General features: G+C 38.3%; 2 protein-coding genes and 1 long non-coding RNA gene across 4 annotated transcripts in view; 2 read left to right on the forward strand and 1 right to left on the reverse strand.

The window, feature by feature from the left end:
- TPP2 (tripeptidyl peptidase 2) overlaps positions 1–9,688 on the forward strand; it is a 52,158-nt gene extending 42,470 nt beyond the window's left edge. For both annotated transcript variants that reach the window (XM_053934853.1, XM_053934854.1), the window contains 2 exons: positions 5,637–5,756; positions 6,388–9,688. In XM_053934853.1, the coding sequence (XP_053790828.1) occupies positions 5,637–5,756; positions 6,388–6,477 (210 nt within the window). In that variant the 3' untranslated portion in view covers positions 6,478–9,688. The remainder of the gene's footprint in view (positions 1–5,636; positions 5,757–6,387) is intronic.
- Positions 7,493–16,058, reverse strand: METTL21C (methyltransferase 21C, AARS1 lysine). Its single transcript, XM_053934727.1, has 9 exons — positions 16,050–16,058; positions 15,891–15,965; positions 15,724–15,792; positions 15,116–15,133; positions 14,336–14,379; positions 11,673–11,824; positions 10,242–10,384; positions 8,594–8,711; positions 7,493–8,051 (listed from the first exon to the last, which is right to left on the reverse strand). Exons 1-9 carry the CDS (start codon positions 16,056–16,058, stop codon positions 7,657–7,659), a joined length of 1,023 nt encoding a protein of 340 aa, XP_053790702.1. The 3' UTR covers positions 7,493–7,656.
- A 429-nt stretch (positions 16,059–16,487) lies between these two features.
- Positions 16,488–23,892, forward strand: LOC128783790 (uncharacterized). Its single transcript, XR_008429241.1, has 4 exons — positions 16,488–16,638; positions 17,155–17,200; positions 22,826–22,953; positions 23,591–23,892. It is a non-coding gene; the product is annotated as an uncharacterized LOC128783790 (long non-coding RNA).
- The last annotated feature ends 442 nt before the right edge of the window (positions 23,893–24,334 follow it).

Raw genomic sequence — 24,334 nt, forward strand, 5'->3', positions numbered from 1 at the left:
TTTTAACTTTTGAACTATTGATGTTAATTAGTTTCTGAACTTAACTGTCACATATGGATGTTTCTTAGTGGAAGATGGAGTGACCAGGCTATTTGTTGATAATTATGTAAAATTACCAAAGCACTTCAGATAGTTACAAAAGAAAAACTTAATAAGAGTAGAGAAAAAAAAAAAAAAAAAACAAAATAAAGCATTTAACTTCCTTGACAGTAGATAAACTTCCTGTAAGAACTTGTGCTTTAGGTGGAGGCTTGGTCAAGAAGGTTGATGGTGCTTACCCTCCTCACTTTAATGTATATGTCCTTGTACACATACATCTTTTCAGGATATCTCCTCTAACAGCTAACTGATGATAATATCATATGGTAGCAGATTTTGTGCTTCAATCATATTTTGGGACATTATTTTCTTGCTGTCTGTTTGTAAATGCAGTACTTTGTTCCAGCATAGGTAACCTCTAGTTTATTTCTGTCTCCTGTTCTTTATTTTTCATAGCTGATGAGAATAATTTCAGTGGAAGAATGCCAATATAGACATTTTGTTGGGATGTTCACTGTTTGGCTTTTATTTCAAGACAGATAGCATTGCTGAGCTGTGTGCTTTGGGCCTGGAATAAGTAACTCTGATTTGAGTTCTGTGGATTAGGAACCTCTCTGACTGTCTTAACTATGGATTTGTCAAAGTGTATATTCAGATTTTGCTCTGAATTGATTCTTCTCTATTGTTAAATTGGTGCTAACAGAGCAAAACTTCTCTAGATTTTTGTAGCATTTCATATGGAAATAACTTCCATCCTGTTTATGTAGAATGTTTCTCTTCTTTTTCCTACCTTTTTGTGTTTTATTACTCAAATTGAAATCTGAACTGATGGACTGTTAGGAGCTACTGGACTGCTACAGAGCTACTTGTAGGGTGCAAAAACAGTCGGTAAAAAAAAAAGCCTTCCACAAAAGCAAAACAAAACAAGGAATTCATTCTCCACTTTCCATGGGCTGGCAGGTGTTCAGCCATCTCCAGGAAAGGCAGGCTCCATCATGTGCAACCATGATTCAGGAAGACAAACACCATCTCTCCTTCTTACTGAGCTCTATATGCTAAGTATGGTGCCATATGGTGTGGGATATCCCTTTGGTCACTTGGGGTCAGCTGTCCTGGCTGTAATCCACTCCCAACTCCTTGTGTACCACCACCAGCCTTCTCACTGATGGAGTGGGATGAGATGCAGAAAAGGTCTGGACTCTGCAAGCACTACTCAGCAGCAGCTAAAACATTTGTGAGTTATCAACACTGTTTGCAGCACAAATCAAAAACGAAGCCCCATACCAGCTGTTGTGAAGAAAATAAATTAGCCCATCCTAAACCAGCACAGATTGAAAGTGGAGCTGTCAAGTCAGACAGAGGATGGACCTTGTGTTAAAGTCCTTCAAAGGAGAGGAGGACAGCCAGCTTATTCTGAAGCAGTGTGTTGGAGATGAAAATGTGGAGCTCTTCTTTGGAGCTCTTCTTTTATCTAGACATGGCTGTGTAATATTGGCACTTGAAAGATGGAACATCTGGGTGAGAAAGGATGGAAAGCAGGCATTTAAGTACTGCACTGATCATTCAATTACATATATATATATGACTTAAGTTAGAAGCATTGCTCTAAGTGTGTTTAGTTCTAAGTTTCCTATAAAGTTCATGCAGCTGTCAGTAATTAAAAGGCTAAGTAAATTTTTGGAAACCAAGAGAGACCATGTTTACTTTTAGGTTGTTTCTAAAGTGGAATCAGGAGCATTGTCACTTTTCTGTGTGTTTCTTCTCACCTTCTAGTAAATAAAGTACTGTCCCTTGTTTCACCTCTCCTCTGCAGATGTAGCACCTGGGCAACACAGGGTACTTCATAGTTCCTTTGAATTGTCTGTCTGTCATTGAAGTAACCTGCTTGTCACCATATTGTAGCACTATATGTAGGGAAGTGACTTTAATTTTGATAGTAAGTGCATTTGTTCATACTTTCAGCTAGTGTCTGAAGGTTCGTTTTAAACTAAAAATGAAAGAAAATATTTATGTCCCCTGTGTACACAAAAGCATTTGAAATAAACTCCAGTTAAGACACCTTTATGCAGCAAGTATTTGATAGATTATGCAAACATGTTTATGATAGTACTTTAGTTTTTTTCCTAAACATGGCTTTAAATTTTGTAGGCCAAAATCCTCAGTTTTAAACACAACTGGTACAGGAGAGTAGTAGGATGTTGTGTGTTTGCTATTGGGAATGACTAATCTGTAGAATGTAACGCCCCTCAACCTTTATTAGCCATGGGGGAAAAGCAAAAAGTCACGCTTAAAAATAAGTTTAAAAACAAGTAAAAGGCCCATCTTATCTTTTAAACATCTTTAGCCTGGATTGTTTTTCCTGATACTGTTTATATTGTCTGATGCAGCTGTCTTTTGCAGCTGATTTTATTCAGTCACTGCTAAAAAGGTGTTGCTAGATATTTGATTCCTTTACTTCTCCTTGCTTCCATGAAAACGAGTACATTTTTTTTTATTAATGTAGCTTTTATTTGTAATAGGGCAATTAATAGAGCAGAGAAAAATCAACAAATGTAGCTAAGAAAGCAGAGTTTATTGCTATAGATGTATATGAACCTGATAAAGCTCATTTGTTGGGAATTGTAAACATTACCACTTCAGTGTTCTTAAAAATAGCTGGAGTCTGTTACCTAGAGATTGTATTGTTTAACCTAGTATTTTAACTAGAGATAAATGTAGGTATATTTTAATCAGCTCTTTAAATGATGAATTAATTGATTATACAAGTCTCTTTCCATAGGTAACAACATTAGAATACTAGAAAAGTTTCACTAGGCATTTTAGTATTGCTGGATTCAAACACATTTTTTTAAAGAATGTTTTCTAGGTTTTAAATACTTCAACCCGACAGAGAAATAATTTCAGCATTTTACTGTCCTATATATGTATCTTTATAGCCAGTGGCTAGTTAGGAGGTGATCGTCCCAACACTTCCATGGGTCTGGCTCCTAGCATATGTAGTATTCCAGGCCATTAGCTTGGGGAATAAAATATCTTTACTGTGATTTCTGCCCCACTCCCCCCCCCCCCCCGCCCCCCAGTATCCTAGATGTATGCATTGCCTTTTCTCAATACCCTTTTATTGCTCTTTGTACAATTTCTGGCCCATATTGCTTGTTATGCAAAAGCTGGCCTTCATTATATTTATTATTTAATTTATTATTTCATTATATAGTTATTAAATAATATCAAATACTTTGAAGCCATTGCTATTCTTTCATCTAACAATTTGGTTTTGGATACTACAACTAGGTTTATTTGATGGTTTTATACATTCAGGTAGCAGCTGTTTTCTCTGTTATATCTTAATAGCACTCCAGTTTACATTTTCCTTACATGTCAAGGAATCATAACCTTTATAAAGCTTGCAGTATTTTATCTCTAAGGCTTTATTTGTCCAATATATGTACATATTTATCTAACATCTTTTGTTTCTAAACAAATTCTGTTTTTAAAGCAACTCATACATTGTTTGTAACTTCTAAAGTGCTAATGAATTTTTAGTTTTGCTGAACTTGTATACAGTTGATTGGGGTTTTTTTTCCGAACACTAAGACAGAAATTATTGTCTTGTGTCAAGAGCTCTTGGAGCATTGTTTTCAACCTTTTGGTTCAGCAGAGAACCTTTTTCTCATTTAGAAATACCCAACCTTTTATTTGGCCGGAGCAAGGGTATTTCGTAAAATGCTTTGTTTTCTTGCCACAAAAACTCTAGGAAGCCCTGTTACGAAAGAAATGCTGTCAAGTGGCTTTCCTCCTGCCTTTATCACTGATGTTCAATAACCATTCAAAACTTACAGGGTCAGGTAAGAGCTTTCTTCATAGAGCAGTGACATTATTTCTGATTAGCCTCAGAAATGTTATATTTGCTGAGAGCTCCAATGCATTTTAATTTGACTTTTTTTGTTTGTTTTTTTTTGTTTTGTGGTTCTATCATCTTTTACAGAAGGGAATTTTTTTTTTTTTGTAAGTTTAGTTTAGCCAACTAAATCTGCTAATAGATCCACTAAGCAGTTATTCAGAAATGTTTGCTAATACGTTTTGCTTTGGGAACATATCCAAAATAATTGGATTGAGAATGCAGCATGCAGAGTATTTTTCCAATAGCAATATTTGGAAAATTGTATGTGTGAATGGTGCTGTATACTCATTGTTGCATATATGTGTGTGTTGTAAGCTACAGCAGCTTAAGTGAATATTTCAACACAGCAAAATAAGTATTTGAAGACAGAAGAATAAGCAACTCTTGAATACTTTGGCATAGTATCTGGAAGCTTTAAAATTACACCTTGACTTGCTTGATAATTAAGTTTATTTCTTTTTTATATTTTAACTATTTATTGATCCTGCAAAGACTTGTGCATTGATTAACATTAAGTGGAAGTGTTCAGGCTGCTAACACTAGACAGGTTCTTCACTCCTTTCAAGATTCAGATCTCTGATTCCCTAATGTTTATATTCTTGAAAAATATTGGGTTTTTTTTTTTCTGTAATGGAAAATATGTTTCTGAACATCCTTGAAGGGTTTCTCTTAGCTTTTCTTAATGGGATATTTTAAGTGGGAAATCTTCAACCTTTATTGTAGAGTCAGAACAAAGGAAAAATGTTGTAGTGAATGAGGGGAAATGAATAGCAAGCTCTAATAAAATATTTCATAAACACGGCCAACAACAGACACACCACCATATTCACCAACTTTACTGCTGTCACTTTTCAGTAAAAAATGAAAAATATCTTGTTTACTGTGAGTGTTCCAAAGAGATTATATGAAAGTGTCTTGATTGCTCTAATTCTTAGTGCTGCAGCTGGTGAAATGGTTTAAACCATCTTGCCACACCCTGAACGCTGTCAGTGTTCAGGTGTTAAGAAACTAAATTTATTATACATTAGGTCTCAGGTAGACACATTCATTTGCTCACTTGAACTACTGCACTGGTAAGGACTATAAGCTGGGTTTTTAGAAATAATAATATCAAGAGGGAGATGTTTTATCATCTCTTCTTGAAAAGTTACCAATAGTGAGGAGCTGACCTAAAACCTGAGGCTTGTCTTCATGCTTACCTGTCTTCATTGCTTGTTTATAATTATATACATTTCTCTGTCTTTGTCTGTATATATCATTCACTGTGTACATTCATACTTGTTTCTGCAGTAAGTTTGTGACTACCTAGGAATTAAAGTTCTCAATTTGGTTTTTGCTTCTCTGGGTCAAAAATACACCTGCCTGGTTGGTGATTAATTATCTTTTTAATATGCCTTACAGTTGCCTATAGAGAATGAAAATCCAAAGGAGCGAGAAATGTGACAAAAAAATTAAAATAGTGACATCTGTGTTACATAAGTTCTGAAGTCAAATATGTTTGTGAAGTCAGAAATAGTCTCTAGGAAGTTCATGTTTATGACTACTACTGTGAATCATCTGTTATATTGCAAATACCTTATGTAAATGTTTTACTTTGAATCACTCTGCTACCTGAACAGTATTTGATCTTACTTGTTAAACCTTGTAAATATTAAAATACCTAATTTTCTTTGGTTTTTTTAAATTTTTATTGTAGGTTTTGACTTTTGCCTATAAGCATGCATTGGTAAATAAAATGTATGGAAGAGGGCTCAAGTTTGCCACAAAACTTGCAGAAGAAAAGCCAACAAAGGACAACTTAAAAAACTGCATTCAGGTAAGGAGTGTTTGGTCGAATAATGGGGCTGTGTTCATGCTGCATAAGCTTTCAGAAGTAAGATATAAGTCTTCCGGAATTTTTTGTACTCTTCTCATTTTAGAAAGCACTAAATGTAATATTTTAAATTTATCCAGGTTTTGTGACTCAGCCTTCATTTGAAACAGTGATTTATTTTTTTTTTCCCCCTTTCTTTTTCTGGAATAACTTGTTTGTGAGTAACTGTTGTTTTTAGCAGATTTGCTTTTTGCAACTTACTTTGGGACATAAAGGAGGTAGAGACAACTTAGTCAAAGATATCTGCATAAAATATGCTGCTGTTTAACCACTTGGGTTTTTTTTTACTATTATTAATCATAATTACTGCTTGTAGAACTTAATGGAGAATTAATGGGAATTCCTAAGATTAAATTCTTCTCCATTATGTTGAAAGAATGTGGATCATATAGGATGGGGAGGAGGGGTCTCCCTTTCAGGACTGAGGAATTCAAAGCTTACCAGATCTCCAATCTGTTGTCTATCTGATTATAGACATTTTTAGTAAAGTGTTGGTATCAGTGCAGTGTTTGTTTAGATTTAGATGTTAAAAAGAGTGAGACTCATTTTTTTAATGTGTGCTTTTTTTCTTCAGCTAATGAAGTTGCTTGGATGGACTCATTGTGCAACTTTCACTGCAAATTGGCTTCCTGTCATGTATCCACCTGATTACTGTGTATTCTAGGGAATCAACAGTTGTAAAATTAAAATTATTTTATATGGGACAGGATAGGAAAAGAGAAGTTTGACTTTTTATTCGAACGCATGTTTTCATTACTGAATGCTGATTATTAAATTGTGTGTATTTATCAGTAAAGGCACCTGGGTATGGCTTAATACCTGTTAACCTAACTCCTGTCATCAGGGAGTTTCCTTATTGTGCATCCCATTGCTGGCAATGGATGTGCCAGAACTGCGAACATCAAGGATTTGGAATTAGTTCAGAAAGAATTACTGCATGCATGTTATGTTCTGAATTGTTACTTTAAACTGCAAACCTGTAAAAGTTCTGTATTTTTTATGGTACACTGAATTTTAACATGTTTGATCTTAATTTCAATTGTATGAAGGCCTTAAAGCTACTTCAAGAGTAGCTAAAATCTTACTTATTAGATGAAAATAATGGACACCTGTATTGTTTGCAAGAGTTTACATTTAATGTTTTTAAGAAAAATTCAACCTCTCAAATGGTTACAATGTTTCTTGGAATTGCTGATGCATAGGTACTCTTGTAAATTTTCGAAACTCTTCCATTTTGGAGTGATTTTAGGCAAACTCAGAAATCCTGGTGAAGCTGTGTATCAGGACAGGCTGATCCATGTATAAAAGTGCCAGACAGTTAACATATTGATCAGATATTGTAAAGCTATACATAGATGTTTATTAATGTTAAAAATACAAAACACAGCAGAATAAATGTGCAAAGTTGGAGACAAAAATACCACCATGTTCACTCTGATACTTTAAAAGATTTTTATAATGAATAAAAATACTGAAGCTAAAAATTGTATTGGTTTCTGGATGAGTACCTAAATAAAACTTGCTGAAAGAAAGCAGCTTACAAACAGCAGAGGTTCAGTGCAGCCCAGAAGATCAATGCTTTTTGATAAAGCCTTCTTACTAACATTGTTCCTTCCGTGGAGGGGAGTTGGACAGTTTGAACAGGTCATATTTATCAACCAGAGACAAACTGCTATATCTTTTGCCTTGCTGGTTTTTTTTTTTTTTTAATACTTGCAATGCAAAACTTAGATGCAACTGCAACTTTACAACCATAAATGCTCAGAAGGTGCAACATAATCTTGGAAAGCATTCCAATCTGTGAGGTGCTGCCACTAAATCAAGATCAGTAATAGTTTTCTCTTTAATTCTTCCTTACTGTGGCTTTAAGCAGCTTGACATTAGATTCTGGAAATTCTGCTAGAATGGTTGTGTTAAATATATTGCAAACTTTTTCCAAAAATTCATAGTCTGTACTGAATCTGAATTTATTTGCCCATAGTAATACCGTTCCTGGCTTACAAAAGTACACCATTGTTGCTAGCAGGGGGTCCAGAGCTCCGTGATGGTACACAACATCAGTTGCCAGTATGAAATCATAATGGTATGTTGATACAGGAAAGTCTTCATTGAGGCCTTCTCCCCATACCAGTTTTCTTACTTCAGGTTTGTGCATATTCAAGTTCTGTGTATTTCTTGAAATATTATATGAGAGATTTTCAAGAACTTCAGGCAAATCAGTAGCTGTAACATGAGCTCCTAAAGAAAACATGAGTTTGTTTCAATTCACAGAATCACTAAGGTTGGAAGAGACCTTCAAGATCATCTGTCCAACCATGAACCCAGCACTACCATATCCCCAAGTTCCGCATCCTCTTGGATGCTTCCAGAGACAGTGACTCCACCACCTCCCTGGCCAACTTATTCCAAGGGTACCTAAACACCCTTTCTGTAAAATAAAAAATTTTTCTAATATCAAATCTGAGCTCCCCTGGCACAACTTGGGGCTGTTTCCTTTCATCTTTTCACTTGAGACAGGACAAAATTCATAGGTATGTAGTTGAACATGTATGAAGCTTTATCTGTGTAACTGGTCCAGCCTCCCCCTCCCCCATAACTAGGGTCATTTAGTTAACAAAACAGTATTTTACAATGATTTTCATTTAAAAAAACAACAACTACAAAAAAACCCAAACAGTGACAAAGTTTACTTCAACTGTTGTTTCATTGCCTTAAAGTGACAATGGCAGAGCTGGATCATCGTTTACTAGAAATTCAAAAGGAAATAAAAATTTACCGACCTAAGATACAGGCCACAATGGAAAGCAAGCCTGTTCCAGCACCAATTTCCAAAACCTTTTTGTCTTTGAGGTTGAATTGTTCTTGATTTGATTCCAGATACTGAGATAAAGCCAGTGCCTAAAATGGTTAACACATATCCATAAGAGGGTAACAGCTAAGTTGCACAAAAATTCATTAGATGTTTTTATACAAGAGTGTTGTGTTTTTTTAGTATAATGAGAAACACTGAAGGGTGTAACAAAAAAAAATGTAAGATGGGAAGAATTGTGATGTATCCTGGTTTTTTTATATAAAAAAACCGAAAGCAGTTCGTTTTTAGTTTTATGTGATACTGATTTCCTATACACTTCTACATGAGTCTCTGACAGCTCAAGACAGAATCGCAGAATAAGCTGAGTTGGAAGGGACCCACAAGGATAGTCAGTGTTAAGAAGTGAACCATACAACAAGTCATAACAACAGAGTTTAACAATACGTAGGAGTAATGTTCTGATTTATTATCATAAATGTTATGCTATACTACCACTATCATAAAGTAAAATTAGGCTTCAGCAGAGATTTTTGAAATTTTTTTGTTTCAATTTTTTTAGCAAAGAAAATATTGAAAATTGGTTATTTACGAACTTGATACTTGTTTATTGATAATAGTATAAGCTTTGAAAAAAACAAAACAGCACTGTATGAAAATATTATCAGGCCTTTGTAAAGATTTTGTCAGTAGAATATAAGTGGGCTGTTTATTAACAACATAAACCGATGCCAAAGAAACTGTCTTCCCCTTTTTGCTTCTCTTCTTTAGGATTGTGTTACTGTTTTAACTCTTGTGCTTTTCATTATGCAACAGTCTACCTGCTCTGGGAAAGCTGACAGCTAATGAATCACCGGTCCAATTTGTGCAACCTCTCAATTTTCTTGGAGAGTTTTACCATCTGCATTCTGACACTTGATTAATGTGCAAATTGATGATCTAACATTTCAGAATAAGATCCTGTTTCACCCACCCATATGCTCTCTCTCTATTGTTTTGAAATTGTCTGCCATTATCTTGTGAGCTTTTTAAATAAATGTGGATCTGAAAAATTTTAAAATCCTGATTTTCTTGTCTGTATCAGTTTACTCTCTCTTCCCTCAAAGGCAGTTTTCTTAGTCTGCGTAAAATTTTGGTTTTAAAGAGTAGGAGAAGCAGAGACTGAAGAACTGCTTACAAGTATGATTTTCCATACTGTAGTGAAACTGTTCCAGCATTTTCTTTAAAAGAAACATATTTAGTCATTTTAATGTCCTTTACTTATTTAATCTCTCGCAGTTTTCTTTTTCAGCCTCCTTTTAGTGCTGCTGATTATTTACTTCCCAGCAGTGACTGATTGGAAGTATGGAGGAAGCTGAATGTTTCCTCCTGAGTTCCCTTACTGATTTTTTTTTCAATCCCTACATCCAATGTACAAATGCTTTGGTGCCATAGTCCTTTTGGCATGAACTGGCAAATTACCCTAAGGCAGAGCTTTCTGCAGAAGGACTTCATTCTGCATAGGGAAACTTCCATTGTCAGAAGTGTAATCTAAGAAAGTTTCCTTAATATTTGTGTGCTGCTGTCCTGGTTTTTTCTTGTGTCACATGAGCTTTCTGCATGTGGTCTTGTGTACTTACCCCTGGCCATACCACGGCTCCAAAGTGTTCTATGGATTCCTGAATGACAATCTGGTGGCCAACGTATGTATAGTGCTCTTTATCAAAGTAGTGTGAAACTCTAGGAACCCAGTTCTGCAAGATTTTAAGAGTTACTGGTGAGCCTGTGAGAGAAAAGTTGAAATTTCATGGGTGTATGTGCAACTTGTTAAAGGGTAAAAGGTATTTTACAAAAATAGTATGTGGGCACATGGACTAGTAAAGCTCTCAGGACATTGGTCTTGAATCATAGAATCGTTAAGGTTGGGAAAGATCCAGAAGATCATTAAATCCAGCCATTAACCAACCCAGCACTATGTTCATGGCTACAACATCCCCAAATGCCACATCTACACACATCTTTTGAGCACTTCTGTGGGTGACGATTCTACCACTTCCCTGAGCAGCCTGTTCCAATGCCTGACCACCCCTTCAGTGAAGACTAGTGCTGTCCAAAACCAGACAGTCTGGATGGCCGGGGGGTGAAAGGAACAATGGTCATTTCCTGCCGTTCTAGGTATTCACATGAGCAATTTAGAGATAGAAATGAGCCTTTTAGGAAAAGCTACCAATTCAAATATAACTCTGCTAATAACATCTAGAAGACTTTCAGGACCAAGTTTACTTGTATTTTGGTGTTTGTGCTGTAGATTTCATTTGTGAGGCCAGCAGCTCTAGAACAGCAAGCTGCTTTTTACATAAGGACTTAGGATTTAAATCCTACATTGAAGAAAACCTGACTCTTTAGTGATTTTTTTTAAGCATCCTTCCACAGAAGGAGGGTTGTAAGATGATTTTTATGTTGGCATACACAATGTAGTTCAGCAAGTCAGTGCTACAGTTGTCCTAGGGTGTCTCATCATAGCAAGGAGGCTCGTGGCTGAGGTTTTTCAGATCTGTGCTGAGGCTGTTCATCTGATCTCACTGAAAACAGGGACACTATTCTGAATGACTGAACTTTTGTTGCAAAGATATGTGTAGAATTAACTGCAAGGGAGAAATTTGCTCTGGCTTGCAGGGATTTTAATTGATACCTGCCTGGAATCCTTAGTAGCTGTTGGAGCAGTTCAGCCTGTTGAAATCCGTAATAACATGGTTTCAACCGTGCCAGCCCAATCAATGGTTATATTATAACCATATCTCTTTTGTAAGAGATTGTAATTGAGAACTAATCCTTAGATGTCTAATAAAATCCAGAGGCCTTTTTAAATATATTTCTTAATTATGGAGATAGAGGGGTATTTCTTGTAGATTTGATCTGATAATATATTCAAACATAAGGGGAAATAATGGGGGAAATTGGATATCAAAGAAGTAGTTGCATGATGACATCTACTATTTGAAGACTGACAAAAATCAAAATATGATATGCTAGCATGCCATAGAAATTGCAGTATTTAAATTGGACTAAACCTGTGTTAGATTCTGCAAGCTCAGAGCTGCAAGTGCAGTTTTTAGAGTCATACTGCTCTTCACAGGTTTCTTCTTCCTCAGATTGGCAATCCATTGTTCTTTGAATTTTGTTGGGGAATGGTGGCTGCTGTGCAGAGATCATTACAAAAGAGCTGAAACAGAAGGGGAAAAAATAATGTTATAAAATCTTGCAGGCACTCTCTTCATATGAAATATGGCTGGAAAAAGACAATGAGTAGTTTAGGTGGCCTTTGGTGGCCTTTTGAAGTTTTTTTTCAGTGATGGATTGAAGAAATGGGGTGAAATGGGACATCTCCACTGTGGTGGTATGAACTGTTTCTGAGAATGTAGTAATGCTGTCAGAATTTTTATTCTCTCTCATTTATCATTTTTATTGTTGTGTTTATCACTTATGCAAAAGCTTAGAATTATGTCACTGAATTGATACCTCTAGTCAGCCTGAAAATTGAGCTACTCTTATAAGTTGAAGCAATAGCTGAGGAAGATAACTGTTCTGTTAATATCTGTGACTTTTTATCTGTGTAATTTACTATTTTCAAAAAACTTGGGACTTATGATTCCAGAGATAAAACTATTTCATTTGCTGCCAGTGGTCTTGATTTCATTTGCTGCAGTCAGTGGTCTTGATTCTGTCTCCTTACATAGAGTTGCCTTCTCTTCCCTGTCTTTTCCTGCAGAACAGGTAACCCAGTTACACTGAAATGCAGTCAACTGCAGAATATGCAGATGGCAGTCAGAAAATCATTGCAGTCAGAAGATTGAATCCATAAGGCTTTTTGGATAACTCTCAGTGTTCATCCCCAGGGTACAGGGCAGCACCCAATCTAAGAAGGAACTGATTGATACCAGCTGGCACCAATAAAAGCAGGAACAAGACTTAATACTAGATTTGCTTGGAGAGACACAGGTCAGTGAAATTCTTTGCTTGACTAGAGTTTTCTTCAGTGAGGCACATATGTATATGCATATATCTGTGAGTGTGTGAAAATTAAATATAGATAATATAGATAAAGATCTATAGATATATACACAGACACATCTATATGTAAAGAGCAAAAGGTTCATAACTTGCTCTGGCCAGAGGCTGTACATGTTCACCTTTCCCACACAACATGATGGCTGGAGTGAGCTGTGTTTTTATCCATGATGAAAACATTTATCCTTTCTGCTCATTTTTGAGACTGCATATTTGCTCTCTCCAGCCACAGGCACTGCAGACAAAGGGTTGTATCATTTGAGTTGCATCATACTGCAGGAGGCTGTTTTACATATCCTCACTGGAAGGGGTAAATCTCTAGTAGTGGCCAAGATGTTTAGCAATGCCTGCAGGTATGCATGTATTTTTTAAGGAACAGTGTGACTGCTGACTTATGTGAGTGATTTAATTTGCACATGATATTGACACCATTGCAATTCTACTGATACTTGATATATTCCTTATTGCTGCTCTGTTTATTCACAAGGAGAGGATTTCTGTTCTAATTCCTCTGGCGCTGCATTTGCTCTGTCTTGGCAGTGATTTTGTACTGCAACAGAAAAGAGTGTTTAAAGTGCTTTAAATCGATTTCTGCACTTTTTTTTTTTCATCAGAGGGGCCTCCATCTGGCTAGTAACAAGATCTGGCTTTCCTCTGTGGTGGGTGATTTGAGGTATGATGAAGGTAGGTAATAGACTGAAGTTAATGGTGCAGTCACTGCATTCCCTGACATGAGTGAGTGCATCCATGTGCACATTCCACGTGTCACAGTGTGCCTCCTTCCAACAGCAATGGTTTTTTTCATTTAATCAAAAGTAGGCTTCTGGATTTGAGCAATGTCTCCTTTTCATGCCTTAAGCTAGAATAAAATCTGCTCATGTTCTAATGTTTTAGGAAATTGCTGTGAAAAATATTTTCAGACTTGTGCAATTGGGAAGGTACATAATGAAAAGAGAAGAATCTGTCAGGACTTGAAATGGCTACAGCCAGAAAACATTTGGTTGAAGACACAGTCTTCTGAACATTTTATGTTGAAACCTGCAGAGCACTACATTCTCATATTTGGGAGTTTTGGGGTGAGTGTTTGTTTTGATGGTTTTTTTTGTACTGCTCTTCTAGCATGATTTGTGCTATTTCAGTTAAAAAACCAATCCTGAAACTAAAAAGTAGGAAAAAACTTTACCTTGTCCAGTACTCTACTTTGTATAAAACCAGAAGGCTTGTTTAATGAATAAACTGTTAATTTGTCAATTTGGGTGGAAAGTGATCCCCCTGTATTTTTTACCTTGCTTAAGCAAGCTCTTACTACGACAGGCCAAAATTTCAGTTGGCTGTGGGCGGCAGTGAATTCCAGAAAATAGCTTGGAAACATGCTAGATAAATACAAATTTGTTGATCAGCTATTAAGTACCCGCAGCAAATAAAATTGTATCTCTGATCCTGATATATATCTATACCCTATTTATCACTCATTCAGAAGACTGAGCTCTAACTCAACTAGACAGTTATGTTACATTTTCAAAATAAAAATCGTAATGCTTTCCCTCACTTGTCCTTTGAGTTCCCCTAAAATGGGAATCTGCTTAAATATTGATAAAGAAACCTTGCTGGTTTTACTAAATTCGTTAAAATGAACAGGAGGCCTAAAATCCACACCAGTGGTTACCCTGCTGCTAGTGTGGTCCTTAAGTCCATAAGTTGCCTGAACTCCTAGGTGGTGATTTGGGGGGATAAACACTCTGCACTCTGTGTTTTTATGTCACCTGACACACTGGGCTCTGGTTTTTGGCTGGAGCTTCTGGATGCTATAATAATATCTTGTAGTGGTGTGGCTTTTGCTAAACAGAAAGGGGTTTATGACTGTGTATATATGTATATATATGCATGTTCATTCTATTGCCATAATTATTCAATGACATGTTTCATAGGAGTTAAAAGTAAGTCTTTTTTAGCTGCAAACTACAGGACAATTTTAGTCTTATAAATTCAAGAATTCAAGTGTATTAGTGTCTTGGCCTTAATGATGCACAGCTTTATTTGTCATTTTAAATGACAAACTCTTCCTGAAGGCTACAGGCACAAGTGAATATTGAGAGGCTGTTTGCAAATAGATGCTGTTTGCATTATTGCATTCTCTATGTGTATATGTTCAAGTTGCTGCTGTGCTCATAGAATTACAAAAAATAACATTTCTCGCTGTTTTGACATTTTTCTGATCCATATTTTACTAAAAATTATATATCTCTAAAAGAATTTCGGTTTGATAATGTTGCAAGCAAAATCTGTTCCCTTAGAAAATGTTGGCTCATTCTGAATGTTAGCAGATAGGTTTTTTTCCAAGTCAGTCTTGTTGGGAAATAATGATTTAAATTCTTTCAGAGTTTTTAAACCAATATTGACTTCATTAATAGTCTTAAGCTGTTGTGAACAAAACTTAGAAAATCACATTTGATTTCTTCAGAACCTAAGGAAGAAAGAATAATTTACAAAACTCTATTCAACAATATTACATATAATTAACAAGATAACACTTGGAGGCAAATTGTAAGATGATGATAAACCTTAAGGTAACAGTTTATTCACTATAAGAATGAACTTTGTGCCTTTTAAACTGCTGAAATCTATTCCTTGGAAAGAGCTTTTAATATCCAATTATGTTGCCAAAAAAAAGTAGGTTAGTGAGCAGTGCTGTGTCACTGGGTCTTCAGCTGTAAACACAACTCTGCTGAAATGTGTTTCATCTCAGCACAGAGTTGCTCGCTGTAGTCTGTGTTACTTTAAATATTTGGGCAAAAGCCAATTACATTTGCTCACATGTGCAGTCTGTTCTTTGCAAGTGCAGTCTGTTCTTTTCAAGATCAGGTTTAACCATACTTGTACCCTACATTAACATCTGTTTCTTGGAGCTCATGCAATTTTCTCATGTTACCATGCACTAAATTAAAAAAAAATAAACACCAACACTACAAATGCTAGGAAGTAAAGGAAATGTCAACCTTAGGAATATCGCTATAGTAAATCTATGTGATATTTGAATCTACAAGGTAAACTCACCCAAATACCGCAGTGACCGTCACTCCGCACGAAACAGAGAGCTGGATTCCACTGGCTCACAAAGCTGACCTGAAATACAAGAATTCAGACAAAGGTGTTTCTGTTGTTAGTTAGCAGGGAACACAAAGGCACGTCAGAGGAGGTTAGCTGGGCAGCTGTGTGGGTACCTGATGTGACAGAGGGCATGGGAAGTTTCCTGTGGGTGGATGCATGCTCCAGAGGTATTTTATACAGGCGTGCACCTGAAAAGAATAACTTTCCCCTCCAGCCAGTCGGATTGCAGGTTATTTAGAGTAACGTTACCAGGCAGCACTCAAAGAACTTACACTTACCATGTTACACTTAAGTCTTCCACATGTGCAGTACAAAATCAAAAACCCTCTTAGATTCTGAAGCCCCAGGCATACAAACCTTTCTCGGCTCCTCCAGACTCTTGTTCTGTTTTTGCAGACGACGCCGTTCCCTATGTTCGCCTTACGTCAGCGGAGCAGAACCAAGCCAGCAACTTACTGTGGGCAAACTAGCGCATAAATAATGAGTGTGGCAACTTGGCAGCAGCCCAAGCACAGGGAAAAGTTCATGAAGCTCCCACTACCAGGAAAAGGTCAGGTCTTCCTTGCCCTGCTGAGCATCTGGCTGGGGAAGTTCTGGGTACCCTCCCTGCCTTGAGTCACAGACAGTGTGAGGAAGTGTCAGTCCCAAGGAAAAAACAACTTTCTCATCATCTTCACTGCAGGACATAACCATAGGAAATATTGTATGGACTGAAAGAGGATGAAAAACAAATGAAAATAATGAAAATCCCACTTTTATTCAGAAGATCTTCCAGCTGATTATTTTAAAACAGATGGATGTCATAGATGTTGAAGATGAACGAGATGTGTATTCCTTCTACACATTTCAAGAATTGGAGAGGTTTACATACATTTATTCCTTTGCTGCTCTTCTGCCCTCTCTTCTCCTTCTTTGCAAAGATTCTGCCAAAAGAAATTCCATCCCATTAGAGGACAGAAACATTTTAAAACTACTTTGAAATCATAAAGCTAGAAAATAACCCCTGGCTAATTAATGAACAGATGAAGGCTGGCAAAAGAAATGGGGGAGGCAGAGGAAATGTGGATTTTTAACTCAATGTATAGGCATTTTCATTTTGGGGTTAAAAGCTTTTGAATTTAGGCAATGCTCTCCTGAAAAGTGGCAAAGTTAAAAAAACAAACCTTTTGTATCACAGCAGCTGTTTCATGTGTGGGCTGCTGCATGTCTCTAGGAGTCACACCAAGGATAGGAAACACTTGTCTCCACATTAAAATGCTCACCAGCTTCTTTCCTCTGAAATGTGATAGTTAAAAGATACTTTTTAATTTATACTTGGGAACTAGTATTAAGATATTAACTGTATTAAGCTGATATTGTAAACTTTGCATTCCACAGATCTACCAAACTTGACAAGTAGTGCAAATGAGTGGTCCTGAGGCAGGTGAGTAGCTGTTATTGGAAATGAAGATAGGCTGCTGTTGGAATGACTGCCATGGCTTTTTTTAAGATGTGGTCCTGTGTGTCCTGTGGAAAGCAGGCATGTTCCTGCTGTCATCTTTATTGTATTTGTCACCAGGGCTGAATGCAGCTCAGACTGGTGCTGCTGTCAGAGCTCTGTTCTAAGCTTTGGAATGGGACTGATGCTGGACATAAACAGTTTATTTGTTAAATGAAATCAGAGGAATTGGCTTACTCTGTAATGTGTCTCTTGTAGCAGGGGTGGAAACTGTAGAGACAGTATTACCGTTTATTTATGAATCATGCAGGCATGGCTTAATTTCTCGTTTATAACTTGTGGAGGAATCAACACTGATGCTCTGAAATGTAGCTTTTGTTGACATAAATTTACTATATACTTTCTATAAATACTTCTTATTCCATACTCAATCTCCAAGTATTTCTTGTTTAACATTGAAAATGACTGTTGTCTTGGAGGGGTAGCCCCATGGAATTAAAATTTCTCCAGACTTCTGTGAATGGGCAGGCTGAGGGCAATACAGCACCTACATGTTCTACATGTAAAAGGGCATTTTTCAGTTATCAAGTCAACATCCAATTCCACAAAGCTCTAAATTATTTGGTTGGCTTTTCTGTTTCTCTAAACACTCATGGGAATTTCGCCATCTAGACCATTGGTGGAAGACAAAATGCAACAGGCTGCTAAATGTGATGAAGTAAAGCAAACTTCAAATATTTTTAAAATGTATGGATTTTAATGTGAATTGTGTAGTCTGGGTAGGTCTGAAATGTAGGTCTGGTAATATGAAACCTAATTGGTAGTGTGGGTCTTTTTCCCATTTAGTGCTATTAAACTATCAGGAAATCTGGGAGGAGTATTTTCCCTGACTGTGTCACTGAACTCAGCAGTAGCATTCTCTTGCATGTACAGAGTAAAACTATATTCCTATAATTGGATTATAGATTACAGTGTTTCAATTTTAAAACAAATTTAAAAGTTCCTCTGCTGTTAATAGTACCAATTACAGCATAAAAATTATGTAAAACTATTAAAAATTTAAAAGGTTGTGATAAACAGGAATGAAAATGTTACAGTCATTAAACCCATCAGGAGCAAGAAGCCTGCCAGATTTATGCCAAAGGACATCAGAGTTAAACCAGAAAAGTTAAATGATATTCTTGTCAATTAAATCAATAACCACAGGTGAACAGGACCAGATGGTAATTACTTAGAACTCCACAGTGGTATTCCCAGCTCCAGACCAAAGTGTGGTGCCTGCATCTAAAAGTAGGCTTGATACCCAAGCACAGGAAATTGTACAAATGTGAGTTGTATTTCTAATGGAGTCTTGGAGGCATATAGGGAACAGTGGGGCAAGTCTGACAGTGCTGGTTAAACTGAGAGGAACAGCAGAGCTGGTAATAAATAAGAGGTACTGTAAAGAAGGTTTTGTGTGTTCTTTGGCAGTGTCTTCAAGCATGTAATGAATGGTCCTCCAGTTTACAGCATACATGGTTTTCCACAAGCTTTTCATAGGTCACTCACTAAAGATCCTTACAGAAATTGAGTTTTGTTGGGATAAGTAGTTTATATTTTGTTTTAGTAATTTAACAGCAAGGAGGCCATAAATGGTCAGGTTTTCAGTGACCCAGAAGAACCAGTGCTGCTGAGTGTATTTCTAAAATGTAGTGGAAAATAATGTGATGACAATGCAAAATTATTCAAGACAGTGAAAAGAAAACTAAGCTGCAGAATTCCAGAAGGATCTCTGGCATGTTATGAGAGGTGATAATGTGATAAATGAAATTCAGTGCTGACAAGTACCACATAATACACAGTCTCTAACTCAGTAGCACCTAGGAAAGAGATATTCATGAAGACAGAGACAGCTATATACCACAGCTATATACCTCCAAAACCATATCACTAATCAAAAACACAAAGAGATTGTTGCATTTTTATAAGGAAATGGAAAAAATCCAACCAACCAACTAACCAACCAAACAAAAACTGGAAAAGGAACATTATTTTTTCCACTACAGGAATTCAGATATTATCTCATATTTTCAGTGTGTGCCTCTAATCTTTGATTAAAACATTCATGGTCTTGGAGCTGCTGCAGGATTTGCTGGAGGACCTGGGTGACCTGGTGAATGACTCATGAAAAATGGCAGAGTTACACTTCTGCAGCAGATTCTCCTCATTCTTATTGCTGGAGACATCTGTCAGCAGCCAGCTAAATGTCTACAGCATAGTCTTGGCATGGTCTGCTGAAGTATAAACAACTGCAAGGTGAATTCTTGGCTGACATCCCTGACAGAGAAACACCAGTGAAATATCTCACAGGAATTAAGGAATGTTTCTCTAGGAAGAAGACACAGCTGACAGTTCAGCTGAGGTGCCTTTACACCAAAGCAGGCAGCATGGGAAACAGACAGGGGGAGTTGGAAGCCACAGTGCTGCTGGAAATCTATGACCTAGCTGCCACTACTGGAACTTGGTGGGATGAATCCCATGACTGGAGTGTGACTATCGATGGCTACAGGCTGTTTAGAAGGGGCAGGGGAGAAAGGAGAGCTGGTGGGGCTGCCCTCTACACCAAGAGCTGGATTGAGTGTGGAGAGTTGTTTTTTAAGAACAGACATGAGCAGGTCAAAAGCCTGGGACAAGAACCAGAGACCAAGGCAGCAAAGAGAAACTTGTGTTGGTGCCTACAGGCCCTGGATTAAGGGGAACCTATTGATGAAGCCTTCTTGCTCCAGCTACAGGAGGCATTGTGCTCGCAGGCTTTTGTCCTGCAGGGAGACTTGAACCGCTCTGAAATCTGCTGGGAAAGTAGCATGATGGCTGTAGGCAATTCAGGAGACTCCTGGAATGCGTGCAGGATAACTTCCTGACTCACATAATAGCCAGCCCTACCAGAGGAAATGAGATATTAGACCTGGTGGTCACCCACACAAGCAGGCTATTTTGGGATGTCAGTATAGGAGGCAGCCTCGGCTGCGGTGATCATATGCTGAGTGGAGTTTGCAGTCCTGAGAAATGTGGGTGAGGTCAGCAGTGAAGTTAGGCGCCTCAACTTTAGGAAAGCAAATTTCAGCAAAACCAACTTTCATCTCTTCAAGGAGTTAGTAAATAAGACCCTCTGTGAAAGTGCCCTCAGGGACAAGGAAGCAGTACAGACCTGGTAGATCTTTAGGGACGCCTTCCACAGAGTGGAAGAGATTGAGCTTCCCAGGAGCAAGAAATCGGGCAAAGACAAGAGAGTGGTATGGCTGAGTTGAGACATGCTGGTTAAACTAAATGGCAAGAAGGAAATTCGTGGGCAGTGGAAGCAAGGGCAGGTGTCCTGGAAAGAGTAAGGGATACAGTCTGGCTGTATAGGGATGAGGTGAGGAAGGCTGAGGCAAAGCTGGAGCCCAGGTTTGTAAGGGATGTGCAGAACGAGAAGGGCCCCTGTAGATATCTCAGCCAGAAAAGGAAGGTCAAAGAAACTGTACCATCCATGACAAGCAAGGCTGACACACTGGTAACAGCAGCTGAAGAGAAGGCTGAGGTACTCGACAATGTTTCTGCCTCAGTCTTCACTGACAGCTTTTTCTCCCACACCTCTCGAATGAGTGGACCACAAGACAGGTATGTTGCATGAGCATGAGCATGTTGCTCTCTGGTTCTCACTCATGCACTAGTTTGCTCATGCACTGTTAGTGAAGATCAGGTTTGTGATCACATGAGGAATCTGATTATGCATGAGTTCATGGGATCCCAGGAGATGCATCCCAAAGTCCTGATGGAATTGGTTGATGTAGTTGCCAAGCCAGTCCCCATGATACTTGAAAAGTCACATGAAATTCCAGGTGACTGGAAAAAGGGAAATATAGTACCCATCTTTAAAAAGGGTAGAAAGGAGGACCCTGGGAACTACCAACCTCTCAGCCTCACCTCTGTGCCTGGGAAAATCATGGAGCAGATTGTCCTAGAAGCTCTGCTAAGGCACATGAAGGACAGGAAGGTGACTTGAAACAGCCAGCACAGCTTTGCCAAGGGCAAGTCCTGCCTGATCAACCCAGTGGCCTTCTATGATGGAGTGACTACATCAGAGGACAAGGGAAGGGCTACAGATGTCATTTATTTGGACTATGGTAAAGTCTCTGACAGGATCCCCAACAACAACATTTTCTGAATTGGAGAGAGGTGGATTTGATGGGTGAATTGTTCTGTGGCTAAGGAATTGGTTGGATGGTCACATCCAGAGGGTAATGGTCAATGGCTCAATGGACATTGGTAACAGGTGGAGTTCTTCAGAGGTCCATGTTGGGACCAGTGTTATTTAATATCTTCTTAATGACATAGACAAAGGGATCGAGTGCACCCTCAGCAAATTTGCAGATGTCACCAGGCTGAGTAGTGCAGTTGACACACCTGAAGGATGTGATGCCATCCAGAGGGACATGGACAAGCTTGAGAAGTAGACCCATGGGAATATCCTGAGATTTAACAAGACCAAGTGAAAGATGTTGCAGGTGGCTGGGGGCAACCCCAGGTGCCAATGCATACTGGGGGACAGACAGATCCCCATCCATGGAAACATTCAAGGTCAGGTTGGACAGAGCTCTCAGCAACCTGATCTAGTTCAAGATGTCCCTGCTCATTGCAGGAGGGATTGCACTGCATGACCTTTAAAGATCCCTTCCAACCCAAAGCATGATCTTCAGTGTTTGGCATTTTTTTTTCCAATTCATTATGGCTGTGGAATGAATTCTCAGCTTAAGGTCACTAATACTTGAAGTTAATTCTGGTGGCCTTCCTGAATAAGGGCAGTGAAAGGTGTAGGATAACACTGAATATGAACCTCAAACCAAACACACTGTTTTCATTATTTTTAGAATAAGAAATTCATTCTCCTTGATAGATGCCTTCTGTTTGCCTGGCTCAGGGATGGTGACTCAACCACTTCACTGGGCAGCCTGTTTCAGTGCTTGACAAAAATTTTATTTTTTTTCTTTAGTTGATTCAATGTTTCACGTTAATCAGGCTTAACCTTATTTGCACATACAATGAGACGACACACATCTCAAAGGGAGCAAAGCTGAGTGTTGCTAGGTGAGAAACCTGGAAAAAATTGCCCTGAGAAGCTGTGGATGCCCTACCCCTGGAGGTGGGTTGGATGGGGCTCTGAGCAATGTGGTCTAGTGAAAGGCATCCCTGCCCATGGCAGCAGGGTTGGAACTAGATACTCCTTGTGTCCCTTCCAACCCAAGCCATTCTGAGATTCTAAGTAATAATTTTAAATTGTGTTGACATGTAGGGGATCTTTATGTTCAGGAGCATGAAGGAGTAAAGAAATGCTCCAAGATTTATGCTGAGAAGAGGGACACCAGGCTGCGCCCACCTTGACACCAGCTCCTGGCTGCTGTCAGCTGTGTATAGTACATTTAATGTCTGCTCTGTCCTTCCCTGGCAATGAAGGCACTGCAGCTAATTAGCAAAGCTGTTGGGGAAACCAGTACTGCATCACTTGGACTTACCACAAAAGCCAAGATGGTGAGGAATGGGACTGTAAACTGAGTGTTTATTTCCATAATCTAACCTTCCTCTGTAATTTAGGCTGCTCTGGATTAACCTGAAGAGCTTCATTCATGTGATGATAGGTGTGGTCTGTACCTTCCATGTCCATCTATGTTGTCTGTTGAACCAAGATGTCTTCCTGTCTTGCAAGAAAAACAAGGGGACAGGTGAGTCAAAAATTTTTGGTGTGCTGAGCAGGACCTTCCTTCACTTTTCTTTAAGTGAAGAGCCCTGGAGTATTATTTAAGCAGACATTCTAATACCAGAATTAACAGCTTGTTTGGGTTTTTTTAACGAGTAATTTCCTTGTTAAGTTTTTTTGCCCAGCTTATCTAAGTGTCTCTTATCATGGTAAAGACCATTTAGATGCCATGCACTTGCCATGCACGTGCTTTAGATGCCATGGAGACCATTTGGATACCATGCACTTGCACGAAGAGATTGGCTGGAGAGAAGAACTGCAAAGAAAAGGCAGGGAAAGAACAGAAAGGCACAACCTCTGGCACTGCTGGATGTGGAAAGTGCATTTGACTGCAAGAAGTCATGGGCAAATTAAATCCTTTGCCCTCCTTTTCATACCTTGACAGCAGAGGCAATATAACTCATCCATGGATTTTTTTTTTTTTTTGACACTGATTAATTCCTGTTTAATTATCAAGTCACACACTTCTGCTTCCCTCAGCAATGAGTTTTGAGAATACATTCAAGCCTTCTGTAGTTAATTTTTCAAAATCTGAAGCTGTTTGCCTTATTGTTTTAGTTTGAATTTTATCATTAATCTCAGTTCGTCTCTGTTTTAAATAGGGACAGATTTTTTCCCTTTGGTGCCACCTCTTTCTCATCTGCTTATTCATCCCACCTGTTTGGAGAGCTGCTGCTCCCTGCAGAGAGAAGTCACTAAAGCTGAACTTTCACCTGAACTCTCTGAAAGCTCTTCATGGAGGAGCCCCCTGCCTTGCCATGGGGTGTTGTCTTACCTCCTCTGGTCCCTCTACCATTTCTCAGCCAGTTGTTTGAAGGAGGACTCAATACCATCTGCTGTTTTTTCCTAATGGCAAGGAAAGATCTTGAATTGAATTGATCTTGAATAAAGATGTGGCTTTTTATAGAGCTAAGATTGTGATGGTCTTCATATGCTGAACTGGAAGTTTAACAGCAGGGGCTGCCCTCACTTGATCTGTTTGGGGCTGGTTACTATACACACAAATGAGGGACCAACTGAAGCTGGCTGTGTCAAGGTTGAACACTCTCAGGGCTACAGGCTTTGGCTTACTTTGTTGGTTTTGTTGGACTGTTTGATTTTTTTCTTTTGTTGGGTTTTGGGGTTTTTCTCTGGTGGTGGTGGTGGTGTTGTTGTTGTTGTTTTGGGGTTTTTTTTTGTGGGATATATAATTATCCCCTGTTGTAACAATCTTTGCCAAGCAATAAATTCTTCAAGTTCTTGTTCAGATAAAGCTACTGAAGCTAATGGGGATATTGTCAAGGTGAGGGTTGATTAAATGGTTGAATAACATGAATGCAGGTTCTGATTAATGGTATCCCACTGAA

Source organism: Vidua chalybeata, chromosome 2 (genome assembly GCF_026979565.1).
Source record: "Vidua chalybeata isolate OUT-0048 chromosome 2, bVidCha1 merged haplotype, whole genome shotgun sequence".
Taxonomy (NCBI): Eukaryota; Metazoa; Chordata; class Aves; order Passeriformes; family Viduidae; genus Vidua; species Vidua chalybeata.